Source organism: Aquarana catesbeiana, linkage group LG02 (assembly GCF_042186555.1).
Source record: "Aquarana catesbeiana isolate 2022-GZ linkage group LG02, ASM4218655v1, whole genome shotgun sequence".
Classification (NCBI taxonomy): Eukaryota; Metazoa; Chordata; class Amphibia; order Anura; family Ranidae; genus Aquarana; species Aquarana catesbeiana.
This window is the reverse complement of record NC_133325.1, coordinates 104,042,117-104,056,575: the sequence shown is the minus strand read 5'-3', so window position 1 is coordinate 104,056,575 and position 14,459 is coordinate 104,042,117. Positions and strand designations below refer to the sequence as shown.

The following is a 14,459-nucleotide window of genomic DNA, read 5'->3' as shown; positions in this document are numbered from 1 at the left end:
TGTACATAAATATTCACAGCCTTTGCTCAATACTTTGTTAAAGCACCTTTGGCTCCATATACAGCCTCAAGTCTTTTTGGGTATGATGCTACAAGCTTGGCACAACTATTTTTGGGCATTTTCCCCCATTTTTCTTTGTAGGACTTCTCAAGCCCCATAAGGTTGGATGGGGAGCGTCGGTGCACAGCCATTTTCAGGTCTCTCCAAAGATGTTTAATCGGGTTCAAGTCTGGGCTCTGGCTAGGCCACTGAAGGACATTCACAGAGTTGTCCCTTAGCCACACCTTTGTTATCTTGGTTGTGTGCTTAGGGTCGTTGTCCTGTTGGAAGATGAACCTTTGCCCCAATCTAAGGTCCAGTGCGCTCCGGAGCAGGTTTTCATCAAGGATGTCCCTGTACATTGCTGGATTCTTCTTTCCCTCAATCCTTAATAGTTTCCCAGTTCCTGCCGCTGAAAAACATCCCCACAGCATGATGCTGCCACCACCATACTTCACTGTAGGGATGGTATTGGCCAGGTGATGAGCGGTGCATCGTTTCCTCCAAACATGACACTTACCATTCAGGCCAAAGAGTTCAATATTTGTTTCATCAGACCAGAGAATTTTTTTTTCATGGTCTGAGAGTCCTTCAGGTGCCTTTTGGCAAACTCCAAGCGGGCTGTCATGTGCCTTTCACTGATGAGTGGCTTCCATCTGGCCACCCTACTATACAAGCCTGATTGGTGGAGTGCTGTAGAGATGGTGGTTCTTCTAGAAGCTTCTCCTCTCTCCACAGAGAAACGTCAGAACTCTGGCAGAGTGACCATCGGGTTCCTGGTCATTTCTCTGACTAAGGCCCTTCTCCCCGTTCACTCAGTTTGGTCGGGTGGCACGCTTTAGGAAGAGTCCTGGTGGTTCCAAACTTCTTCCATTTACGGATGATGGAGGCCATTGTGCTCACTGGGACCTTTAATGCTGCAGAAATTTTTCTGTTCCCTTCCCCAGATCTGTGCCTCAATACAATCCTGTCTCGGAGGTCTACAGACAATTCCTTGGACTTCATGGCTTGGTTTGTGCTCTGACATGCAATGTTAACTGAAAGACCTTATATAGGACAGGTGTGTGCTTTTCCAAATGATGTCCAATCAACTGAATTTACCACAGGTGGTCTCCAATCAAGTTGTAGAAACGTCTCAAGGATAATCAGTGGAAACAGGATGCACCTGAGGTCAATTTTTAGTGTCATGCAAAGTCTCTGAATACTCATGTACATGTGATTTTTTTGTTTATTGTTAATAAATTTGCAAAGATTTCAAACAAACTTCTTTCACATTGTCATTATGGGGTATTGTTTGTAGAATTTTGAGGAAAATAGTGAATTTATACCATTTTGGAATAAGGCCGTAACATAACAAAATGTGGAAAAAGTAAAGCAAATAATTTCTGGGTGCACTGTATCATTGGAAAGGTTTACGTTCACTTCCTATCATGGAGTTGCAATGGGAACTGATAGAAAATCACTTCATATTGAAGTGAAATTCTGTTTTGCTGTCACCAGAACAGGTCCCTTTGGTAGATTTCTCTTTTCCCCTGCTCCAGTGTCAACATTTACATTTTGGATTCCCCTCACTTCCTGGCTTGGTGACAATGATCACCAGGAAAAATAGAGGGGTGGATCTCCCCAGCAGGAATACAGACAGCAAAAAACCTTACAGGGGTTCTAATCCATACCAGTTCCATTCAAACAAAATAAAATGAGCCATGCATACACTTTGAAACAATACTGGTTTGGATTTGAATTTTAAACATAACGTCTATTACCGGGTGCTCCCATGACACAGAAATCACTGAACACTACGGGGTTGATTTACTAAAACTGGAGAGTGCAAATTCTGGTGAAGCTCTACATAGAAACCAATCAGCTTTCATTTTTTTTTGTCAAAGCTCAATTGAACAAGCTGAAGTTAGAAGCTGATTGGCTGCCATGACCAGCTGCACCAGATTTTGCACTCTCCAGTTCTAGTAAATCAACCCTATGGGTTTTCTAAGAGAAAAGATAGCAGAAGTGGTTTAATTTCAGACTCCTTTTATCCAACTGAAACTTTGTATGGAGTAATCTAACAGGCAAGCAGGGAGTTAGGAATGGAGTTAGGGTGAGGTGTCACTGACTCATTCATACGTGTATAAATTTCAGCTGGAGCTATTGAACTCTGTAAATGGGCTTTTTCAACAAGGCAAATAAAGATAAAAGGTAAAGATTTGAAATATAAATATAGAGCTCTGCCTGATGGCTGGAAATAAGAATCTAACATATTTGTATGTAATAGTTCCATATATTTACCTTACAAAAAGTATATTTTATGGCCATAATAAATATAGAAAAAATAATTACTAAGGCACTATATGCCCCTTTAAAGTAACGGTGTCACTTTCCAAGAGCACTAAATAATGCTCTCTACTGCTGCCACAGAATTTTCTGGATCCAACACACTTGTGTCAGATTCCTGGCCCCCCCCTGAGGTTCCATACTATGTCCTGTATAACGAAGGGGTGCATAGAGGCAGAAGTACCTCTACAATAGAGCAAAGATCAGGATCATGCCCAGTGGGAAAGGTGAGCATTAAGTGTTAACTGCGTTTTTTTTGTTGCAAATGTATTTGGTGCACACAAAGTGGATTTATATCTGCTGTGGATATTAACCCTTTCATGACTAAGCCTATTTTTGAAATTTGGTGTTTACAAGTTAAAATCCGTATTTTTTGCTAGAAAATTACTTAGAACCCCCAAACATTATATACATTTTTTAGCAGAGAATCTAAAGAATAAAATGGCGATTGCTGCAATATTTTTTATCACACGGTATTTGTGCAGCGGTGTTTTAAACGCAAATTTTTGGAAAAGTGACACTTTCATGAATTTTAAAAAATCCAAACAGTAAAGTTACCCCAATTTTTTTGTATAATGTGAAAGATGATGTTACGCCGAGTAAATAGATACCAAACATGTCACCCTTTATAATTGCACGCACTCGTGGAATGGCGACGAACTACGGTACCTTTGAATTTCCATAGGCGACGCTTTAAAAATTTTTTACGGTTACCAGGTTTGAGCTACAGAGGAGGTCTAGGGCTAGAATTATTGCTCTCGCTCTGACGATCGCGGCGATACCTCACATGTGTGGTTTGAACACCGTTTACATATGCGGGCGCGACTTCCGTATGCGTTTTCTTCGCTGCGCGAGCTCGCGGGGACAGGGGCACTTTAAAAATTTTTTTTTTTTTATTTATTTTATTTATTTTTGTACTTTATAAATTGTGTTTAAAATTTTTTTTTTACTTTTATTGCTGTCACAAGCAATGTAAACATCCCTTGTGACAGTAATATGTGGTGACAGGTACTCTTTATGGAGGGATCGGGGGTCTAAAAGACCCCCGATCCCTCCTTTACACTTCAAAGTATTCAGATCGCCGAAAACGGCGATTCTGAATACTGTGTACTTTTTTTAATTCGGCGCCATTGGCAGCCGAGTAAACGGGAAGAGACGTCATGACGTCGCTTCTGCGTTTACAACAAGAAGGCTGGAATGAAGCCGCTCGCAGCTTCGTTCCAGCCCGCCCCCAGCCGCCGAAGGCAGCCGAACGGACACCGGGCCTCCCGATCGCACGGGAGGCCCGGTAACAGCGGCGGGAGGCGGCGGGAGGGAGGGGGATGTCCCCTCCCGCTCCTCCGGTATAACAGCCGAGCGGCTTTTAGCCGCATCGGTTGTTATACACGGGTAGCCGATCGCCCGCTGTAAACAACGGTACCGGGATGATGCCTGCAGCTGCGGGCATCATCCCGGTATAACCCCGGAAAGCCGAGTACGCATATCTGCGTACGGTCGGCGGGAAGGGGTTAAGAAGTACAGTATATTTAAATAAACATTTTTTGCGCCTGGTGCTTTAAACTGTGCACAGTGGATGACAGTTGCCTTTCACCTGCTTTACATTTCTATTGATGCAAAAGGTCCTATAGAGATCTGTTTGCCCTGCAAGTAAAGCACATCAAATGCATAGTTACATAGTAGGTGAGGTTGAAAAAAGACACAAGTCCATCAGGTCCAACCTATGTGTATGATTATATGTCAGTATTACATTGTATATCCCTGTATGTTGTGGTCATTCAGGTGCTTTCAGGAGAACACCGCCTGCAGAAGGGAATTCCACATCCTTGGCGCTCTTACAGTAAAGAACCCTCTACGTTTAAGGTTAAACCTCTTTTCTTCTAATTTTGCTGAGTGGCCACATGTCTTGTTAATCTCCCTTCCATGAAAAAGTTTTATCCCTATTGTGGGGTCAATCATATCCCCTCTCAAGCGTCTCTTCTCCAGAGAGAATAAGTTCAGTGCTCGCAACCTTTCCTCATAACTAATATCCTCCAGACCCTTTATTAGCTTTGTTGCCCTTCTTTGTACTCGCTCCATTTCCAGTACATCCTTCCTGAGGACTGGTGCCCAGAACTGGACAGAATACTCCAGGTGCGGCCGGACCAGAGTCTTATAGAGTGGGAGAATTATCGCTTTATCTCTGGAGTTGATCCCTTTTTTAATGCATGCCAATATTCTGTTTGCTTTGTTAGCAGTAGCTTGGCATTGCATGCCATTGCTGAGTCTATCATCTACTAGGACCCCTAGGTCCTTTTCCATCCTTGATTTCCCCAGAGGTTCTCCCCCCCCAGTGTATAGATTGCATTCATATTTTTGCCACCCAAATGCATTATTTTAAATTTTTCTACATTGAACCTCATTTGCCATGTAGTTGCCCACCCCATTAATTTGTTCAGATCTTCTTGCATGGTTTCCACATGCTGCGGAGAAGTTATTGCCCTGCTTAGCTTAGCATCGTCCGCAAATACAGAGATTGAACTGTTTATCCCATCCTCCAGGTTGTTTATGAACAAATTAAATAGGATTGGTCCCAGCACAGAACCCTGGGGAACCCCACTACCCACCCCTGCCCATTCCGAGTACTCCCCATTTATCACCACCCTCTGAACTCACCCTTGTAGCCAGTTTTCAATCCATGTACTCACCCTATGGTCCATGCCAACGGACCTTATTTTGTACAGTAAACATTTATAGGAACTGTTTCAAATGCTTATAGTTACATAGTAGGCAAGGCTGAAAAAAGACCATCAAATGCAGCTTCTTTGCTTTTGAATGCACTCATTTAGGCAGCTTTCAAATAAAGCCCCCCGCTCTCTCCTCACTGGCTCACTGGCTGTGATTGACAGCAGCAGGAGCCAATGGCTCCCACTGATGTGTGAGCCAATGAGAAGAGAGAGACCCGGGAGAGCTGCTGCTCTCATGCACATTGCTGGATTGGGATGGGGCTCAGGTAAGTATAAGGGGGGCTGGGGCTGAGCTGCACCCAGAAGATTTTTTATGTTAATGCATAGAATGCAAAAGCCTTGTACTTTTAGAACCATTTTTATCTCCAAAAATGGCAATAGAAGTTCAATTGCCATTTTGACGTTCCCCTTAAGATAGCCATACATATTACAATCTGATTGTGCAGCCTGTTCGGGCAGTGATGTGATGGTCTACCTACATCCAGTTTGAATTCAATCAGACAGAGGCTTCCCGGTCCAGATAACAAGTGATTGGTGAGGGTAAGAAGGGCAAAACTATGTGCAGTCCCCAGTAGGGCAAATGTCAATGTGTTTCAACTTCTTAAATACAGTGAGAAATATAACAAAGATTTACACGTAGCACGGTGTAATCAACTATAATTTTTTACATTATCTGCCTGGGTCCTTTGCTAAGTTTCAACGCTTAATACATAATTAAGCCCAAGAATAAAAATGTAATATATTGCAGCTTATAAGGCCTTAGATGTGGTGGCTGAATTGGTTTTCTTTTTTTAGTGTTTTGCCTTTATTTTTACCTAGAGATCCTGCTAGTAACACAGTTCCTGTGTAGGTTGACAACACTCACTCACTGTATCTATGAAGGAGCAGTGTTGTCACCATAGGGCAGTGATGGTGAACCTTGGCACCCCACGTTTTGGAACTACATTTCCCATGATGCTCATGCACTCTGCAGTGTAGTTGAGCATCATGGGAAATGTAGTTCCAAAACATCTGTGGTGCCAGGGTTCACCATCATTGCCCTAGGACAATACTACAAACACTTTTTGCTCTCTTTTTCCCTAAATACACAGGGGGAGCAGCTTTTTTTTAGTTCACAGAAAAAAACTGGGAAAGCTGATAACATGGTTTGAGATTTCAGTTTACAGGGAAAAATGGATTCTAGCAGGAATAACAGGAATATAAAAAAATAACTAGACCTGGAAAAACAAATAAAAAAAAAAAACAAATGTAACCACCACATCTAAGGACTGCTGCAATAGCTGCAATATATTTAAATGGGTGTTCTTTTGTTTCAATATACTTTTCAGAATATATTTTATTCATTATTAACATTTTATACAAATTGTATAGCCATGGGGAGAAGCGCAAATATTTTCCAGTTATTTAAACAAAACTAAGTGCTGCAAGCCAAATTTTACTGGTCTAATTTAGCAAATGAATGCAAATGAAATGAGGATCATTTCTGCTTTGCTGCACATTGTGAGCATCAGGAAATTCTATTGGTGAAACCTGGCACAAACACTTTTTACAGTTTACAGACTGCAACGGCATGGACCAAGCTGAGGATCTGATTATTAATTGATACTTAACCACTTCAATACCAGCACAATTTTCAGCTTTCAGTGCTGTCGCAGTTTGAATGATAATTGCGCGGTCATACAACGCTGTACCCAAACTGAATTTTTATCATTTTCTTCACACAAATAGAGCTTTCTTTTGGTGGTATTTGATGCTTGATGGTTTTTGCTAAACCAACTAAAAAAGACCGAAATTTTTGAAAAAAAAATACGGTGGAGTGGTGACCCTATGTGGAGATATTTCACCTTTCAGACATCATTCAGAAGTGGACCTGCAGTAAGCCCTGGTTCACATCAGTGCGATTTGTCATGCAATTTGACAATTCAAAATTGCATGAAAAGTCGCACCCCACTGCCGGCAATGGAACAGTTCAGATCATTGCCACTCAAGTCGCAGAGATTTTAAAATAGGTTCCTGCACTACTTTTTTGCAATTTCATTGCAACTTACATTAACTTCTGTTAAATGAAGTCACAAGCCACAATGAAATGGCAAAATCATACTGATAGGGCAGCTTTAAAATCGCGCTGACGTAGTGTGATTTCAAAGGCACACTGGTGTAAACCTGGGCTCAGTGACATGTGTTCATCATTAAATACATTATCTCACAAAAGTGAGTACACCCCTCACATTTTTGTAAATATTTTATTATATCTTTTCATATGACAACACTGAAGAAATGACTTTGCTACAATGTAAAGTAGTGAGTGTACGGCTTGTATAACAGTGTAAATTTGCTGTTCCTTCACAGCCATTAATGTCTAAACTGCTGGCAACAAAAGTGAGTACACCCCTAAGTAAAAATGTTCAAATTGGGCCCAATTAGCCATTTTCCCTCACCGGTGTCATGTGACTCGTTAGTGTTACAAGGTCTCAGGAGTGAATGGGGAGCAGGTGTGGTAAATTTGGTGTTATCATTCTCACTCTCTCATACTGGTCACTGAAAGTTCAACATGGCACCTCATGGCAAAGAACTCTCTGAGGATCTGAAAAAAAGGAATTGTTGCTCTACATAAAGATGGCCTAGGCTATAAGAAGATTGCCAAGACCCTGAAACTGAGATGCAGCAGTGGCCAGTAAAAAATAGCCTCAGGCTTGGTGGTTAGTGGGAGTAAAAAAATGACATGGTGGCTGTGGTCAGTAGGGGGAGGAATAGGGCCCCATCATTGGTATCAGTAGGAGGAATGGTGCCTCATCATTGGTGTCAGTAGGAGGAATAGCGCTTCATATCAGTGGGAGGAATGGTGCGCCAAGGGCCAGTAAAAGCAAGCAAAGGTTTGCAGTTTGGAGACCACTGTTCTATAGGAACATCCACCCACCATTCATTGGGGCACTTTGGCACACTTTACGTGATACACATTCTTTAGCACTCATAAATCTGTCCCCAACATGAAATGGCCACTTGGTTTTAGCTGCCCCTAGACCAAACGTTCCGTGTCCTCCCCTGAGTTTGTTGGATAAAGAGGATCCTGCAGGCACCATAGCTCTTGCAGAGTATTTTCTGTAATTACAAAATTCATGGTGTAAGGTGAAGATGCTCACCTACCATACTGTATCTATGGAGAAGCAGCATTGTAACCATAGGATAGGACCACAGAGCACTCCCTACCCCCACCATAACATAGGTAACAAAGAGAGCTTGGAGCAATGTAACTGGTATCAGTTCAGGCAGAGAGCACAGGAAGTTATCAGCTCACAAGTTTCCTGCCAAGATCAATAGGTATTTTGTCATACTTGTTGAGCATAACAAAATGCTTTCTATGGTATATTTAACAGAGTAAAAGGGAGAAAATAAGATACGTTCAATTTTAGGGTTTATATACACTGAAGGGTCAATACCCCTGTTGACAGCAAAAGGCTAAACTGACCTTCAACAAGCTGATCCATGGAGATAATCTTCCTGTTTCCATCCACAGTATAGATTGTTCTCACTCCTTGTGGTAAATTCACATTGTCAGAAAGAGTTCTGGTCAGATCAGCCAGGAGAGCCTCAAAGGACCGGAAGCGATCCGGGGAAATTGCATAGACAATTCCTTTGAAGTATCGGTCACCATTACGGTAGAATCGGACCTTCTTAGCCTTCTTCTCTGAGCTCAGGGCCTGCAGAGTACGGGTTCGGTAAAAACTGCAATGGGCGCTATGGGTTGGGCTTGGCAAACCATTCGCTCTGGACCCTTTGCTGTACCTTTGCGCTTTGTCACGCTCATCAAAATGTTCGAGCTCCATGTCTCTCCCAAAGGACATTGCAGATATTCTGTGGATTTAAAGAATACATATTTTTCATTAGAAAACTAGAAACTCCTCTCAGTATATAAATAGCAGTGATTTTCAGATAATAGTTATTGTGGGCTGCAATGAACAACCTTCCCTCTCATTACCAGTGTTACTATTTTCAGTAACACTATGACTAACACTGCCTTTGTTACATTCACATGTATTTGTTACTGAATCATTAACAAATCCACTTTTCATTTAAATAATACAATTAAACTGCTGTACTAATCTCCTAAAATAAATTCCAATTCTTTACTATGGATAATAGAATATTAAATAGTTCAGAGAAAAATACATGGTGCTCTAGTAGGGCTGTTAAGTACTGCATTGTGTGAGGACACATGAAGTCATTCTAAAAAGGCAGCACATACTATATACTCAAGTTATGTGCAGAAGGAATTGAATTAAACAGAAACCCAAACACTAAAATCTCACATAAGCTTCACTACTGTCAATGACTTTTTATCTCACTAAAGAATACATGGGGGGGGGGGGGGTCATGGTTTGGATGGCCTCTGTGTAGCATACATGTTAGCAATGTTCCAATTGTAGCCTGCAAAAACTTGGCTTAGCAATCATACCACTGGGCAAAAGCAATAAAATTTAAAAAATCACAGTGAGCCCTCACCCACAGTTGCAAACCTGACTCACAGACCTCAATCCGGAGCCCATAAACTGCTGGTGAAACCAACATGCCAAAAATGCCCTGGCCAACTATTCTATAGAGGACATAGGATTGCGGGACCTCTTTGCTATCTCTCTGGGCATGTCTGATGCAGAACCTTGCCAACATCTTCCAATGTCCCAGAAGAATGTGATGGATATGCAAAGACGCACCAGATCCATGGAAGTGGTTACAGCCACTCTTTCTGAAGACCTCGTTCCTGAGCCAGCACCTGACAATTTCTCCTCTATACCCAAAGCATTCTCAGCAGCATGTTCCAAAAAGAACAAAGGGAGTTACCCTATATTACCTATTTCATCTTCTCCATCACGACTTGAAATTGAGGCTGTGCCCTGATCTTTCCGGGTACACTTTACAAGGTCACCTACCTATGTGAATTTCCATTCAGTCTTACTGCATTGAAAACTGGAAAACTGTCCACTGTTTGCATAATTAACAAACAGAAGAGGCCTTGGCATTGAGCCCTGATGCTGAAAAGATGTTTGGGCACTTCAGCTGGCCCTTCATGATCTAAACCCTACAACACAAACGGATAAAGGGACCATTTATCATCTGTCCGCTCCAGATAAACTTCACCTTTTGGCATCCAGCTTAATCTCACTCTTAAATGGCACCTGCCAAGTGTTGCCCTTGTACCCTCTGTTTTTTGTGATTTGTACTGAACTTCTAGTAGCCCACATTCATTCCCAACAATCTGACCAGTAAAGGCGTCCCATTGCATTATAAATCTTTTAAGATTTCATTATTTGCCAATGACTTATACTGTAGCTCACACTTACCCAACCAATCACCATATTACCCAATCTGCTAAAAGAATTATGCATGTTCAGCTTGCTCTTGATGTATAAGGGAAAACTGAAGCACTCCCACTTATTATCCAAAATTTGCATATCTGATAAAATATCTTGGAATTTGACTGACAACCTCTTATAAATGTTGAGACGCAAAGAACTATCCCTCATTATTTAAAGAATTCTCTCAAATTATAAACGGATAGAAACTCATCACATCTCATCACATCTCCTTTTTGGCCACACTGCTTTTGACAAATTGTCAATACTTTTTAGGCTTTTAAATTATTTTTTAACCTAACATTGACAGCAAAAATCCTTTAGAACGGCATACAAAAACTATATAAATATATAGCTGTTAAACTTTATTTGGGTATACACAAAATATAGATTTTAGGAATCTTTAATGTATGCCCTGAAGGGGAATGGTGGCTTGGGAGTTCTAAACAAATAGTACTTGTCCCCACATATCTGACACATTTCCTCTTGGGTGGTACTCCTCTCCTAGCAAGTAAACTGAAATTTTAAAAAAATAAAAAAATACCCCACATACACCCAAACTCCATATTGTAGGGCTCATCCTTACTCTCATGAGATCATAATCTGTTTTTGTCAATGATGTTCACATTAAAGGTCAGGAGGCAGTGCAAAGATGAATTCAAACTCACAAAGCCAAGCTCCTTAATTTCCGTATTCCTTTATATATATATTTAGTCCTCTTGTTCGATATGACATGGCCACGGCATAAAGTCCTTTTTGTAAATATGGTTACCTGGTTAACCAAGGTTATGGTTATCCAAGACAGATAACATTCCCCAAATTCTCCTTTTATAGCAATTTACAGATTCCAGACTACGTCCATATACTCTCTAAATTTTTATGCTTTCCAAATCCTACCCACTTTGAAAGAATTCGTAGAGAAGAGCTAAACAGCTAAAGGCCTGATCTCCAAAATCTACAAAATGCTGCACAAAGCACAATAAACATCCATACATAAAAAGGGAAACAGTTCAGGGACATGAACTACCACTGGAAACTTGGACAGAGCGAATAAAAGCTCTATATGCATGACATACAAAGAAAATGCATACACAAAAATACTCCAGTGCTATACACCCCAGACGTGCTACATTGTATTAACCCAAATATGACAGAGAGATACTTGAGGCACCAACTGGAGTTCTGTACCTCGTGTTTTCTGATTTTGCCCACATTTGTCAATATTTTGGAGAAAGCTAATGGACAAAGATACACTTCTAGACCTGTTAACATAATTATTAGCCTACCTAAACCAAGGCTTAAAGCGCTATTAAACCCAAAACCAAAAATGTAATATATTGCAGATTACCAATCATTAGATGTGGTGGCTATATTAGTTTTCTTTTTCTGTGCTTTTTTCCCTCTGTTTTCACCTTTTGATCTGGCTAGTAACACACCTCCTGTATTATAGAGACACCACCCTGGATAAATGAGCACAGGAGCCGCCTTTGAACAGCAGCATTGTCATTCTGGGGGGACGGGGGGGGAGGGTAGCATTAAATGTACCATCAGATTTAGATACACTAACAAATTGAAGTCAAACCTCAGCTCACACTTTATATTCAGTTACAAAAAAACGTTTTTCTTTTTAGGCTAAAGGTTTTACATGAATAAATAAGAGCTGATCATTGTAAGCTCCACTGCTATTGTTAAATAGTTTGTCTCATCCCTGTGAACTGATACATCTGGAGAAAAGTGTGTTCTTTTGAAAAACAACAGACTTAGTGGCTGGATTACCAACTGAAAAATAAGGCAAAGATGGCCTAAAAAAACAAAACAAATGCAGACACCAAATATAAGATTTAGTAAGCTGCAATATAATATATGTTTACTTTTGGGTTTAGTACCACTTTAACCACCCCCCCCCCCCCCCCAAGGAATGAGCCACATACATTCAAACAGTAAGCGAATAGTCACCAAATGGAAACAATGTAACCCCTTCCATTAAAGATCTACTAAATAAAATTAAAAATATGCATCATATGAAGCATCTTACAGGTACGTTTCATGACAGACCGATAAACCAGTCCAACAAAGCTTTGCCATTGGCACGTTTCTATTCAGTTAACTGTACAAATTTGATTTGAGAGCTGTGGTTACGCTACCTTCCTCTGCCCTAATCTCCCCAACCCTCACCTTTGTTTGTGTCTCCCCATATCTTTTTTTTTTAATCTTCTATTATCTGGGCTTTTATTCATATTGTTGTTAAATGGCAGTTTAAATGCTGTGCATATCACCCATGCTTCTCTGAGACATTGGTGCAGACAGTGCCGAGACAAGGTCATCTAGAGCCCAGGGCAAACATGCCAAACTGCTCCCCCCCAAGATGTATGAGCATTATGGGTCAGCAAAAATCCCCCCAAAAAACACTGAGCACTAATCTGCATGCTTAATCCCTAAGCATACATTCCCCCTACTCCCAGTACAAATCTGCCCCCTCCCCCTGCTGAAATACCCCCTCTCCGCACAAATTAGGCTCCCCCATCCACCGAATCTCCCCACTAAAAAAAAAAATCAATCCTAGCTCAAATCCTCTACCCCTAAAATTTTCCCCTCCTAGTACACACCCCTCCCCCACTTTACATCCCCCCTCTTAGCACAAATTCCCCCCAAATCCCCCCTCTTAACACCAATCTTCTTCCCTCCCAACTCCTGCCCCCCCCCCCCCCCCACCTCACACGTCTCGGCCCTGGATGCAGGAGAAAGTTAGGTTTTCAATAAAGACAGTTTTATTTAAACATTATCCAAAGCCCTGTGGAAATCACCTGACAGAAGCACCCAATAACTGTTATAAATAAAATCTTTGCTTGTTTTTCTATATTCAGCTGTCCCATGGTATCACTCCACCAGCTTTCTATTCCAGCCACTTGTGCCTTCTGCCCCACAAAAAAATGGTGGGATTGTCCGCATACAGGCTAGATACCTAATGTGCATGTGTCCTGTTATATGACAATGGTCTGTCCTTGTCTTCCAAATACGCTCCTGCATTCTCACTCTGCCACACAGACTTCTAATGGGAACTATGCATACTGTATACATTACAAAGGCATGGTCCACTATTGTCACCATCAGAAATGTCATGCAGTCATTGGTAGACTGCATGAATGTGGACAGGACGCCGCTGCAATCACTAGGCATGCTTACATGCATCAAATAATTAAAAAAAGGTCAAAAACAGTATTTTATTTGTAAAACATGGCAATTGTTTAGGATATGCAAACTAAATTTCTTTCAGTTAGGGTTTACAAATTTAAAGTCTTTTTGAAGGATCTACAAATTACTTTGATTTGATTCCGGGGAAGAACTGAGCATGCAAACATTTAACTTTCCTCTGGATTTCAAGCACTAGATCCTTATGCTCATATTAAATTCTGTTTTTAAAAAGCACTCAGATGTCAACACACTCCCCCCGGCACAACTACCACCACCATTGCTCTTTTGGGATGGATGTATAATTTAGAGGGTAAGAGCTGACTATGCAATTATTAATGAGACAGTAGTAATACTGGTAGAAGCAGACAGGATGGAGCTGGACCTACAATTGTCAGATCTTTGTGGGAGAACCACAGAAGTCAGTAGAACATGGATATGTCCAGCCATGTAGCAAATTTCAAGAAAGCTTTGGCTTGGCAGGTCAGCATTCCTCTTAATGCAGTGGTTCTCAACTCCTGTCCTCAGGGCCCACCAACAGGTCAGGTTTGCAAGATAACTGAAATACATCACAGGTGATATCATTCGCTGCTCAGTGATTGCAGTATTCTAGTCTGCATCTCCCTCAAGGTAATACATAAAACCTGGCCTGTTAGTTGGCCCTGAGGACAGGGTTGATGACCACTGTCTTAGGCTGGCCATACACTATACAATTTTCTTGTTCAACTTTCCTTTAGATTTACCCAAACCATATAATATGAGGTCAAACCTAAGCCCTTTCAATTTGTATGCAATCAGACAGGCCCTTGCACTAATCTAAAGGGAAATTGAA

General features: G+C 41.2%; 1 protein-coding gene across 5 annotated transcripts in view; it reads right to left on the bottom strand.

Annotated features, from left to right (window-relative positions):
• Positions 1 to 14,459, bottom strand: part of DCLK1 (doublecortin like kinase 1) — a 535,308-nt gene that overhangs the window by 468,560 nt on the left and 52,289 nt on the right. For all 5 annotated transcript variants that reach the window (XM_073613310.1, XM_073613311.1, XM_073613314.1 and 2 more), the window contains exon 2: positions 8,557 to 8,942. In XM_073613310.1, the coding sequence (XP_073469411.1) occupies positions 8,557 to 8,932 (376 nt within the window). In that variant the 5' untranslated portion in view covers positions 8,933 to 8,942. The remainder of the gene's footprint in view (positions 1 to 8,556; positions 8,943 to 14,459) is intronic.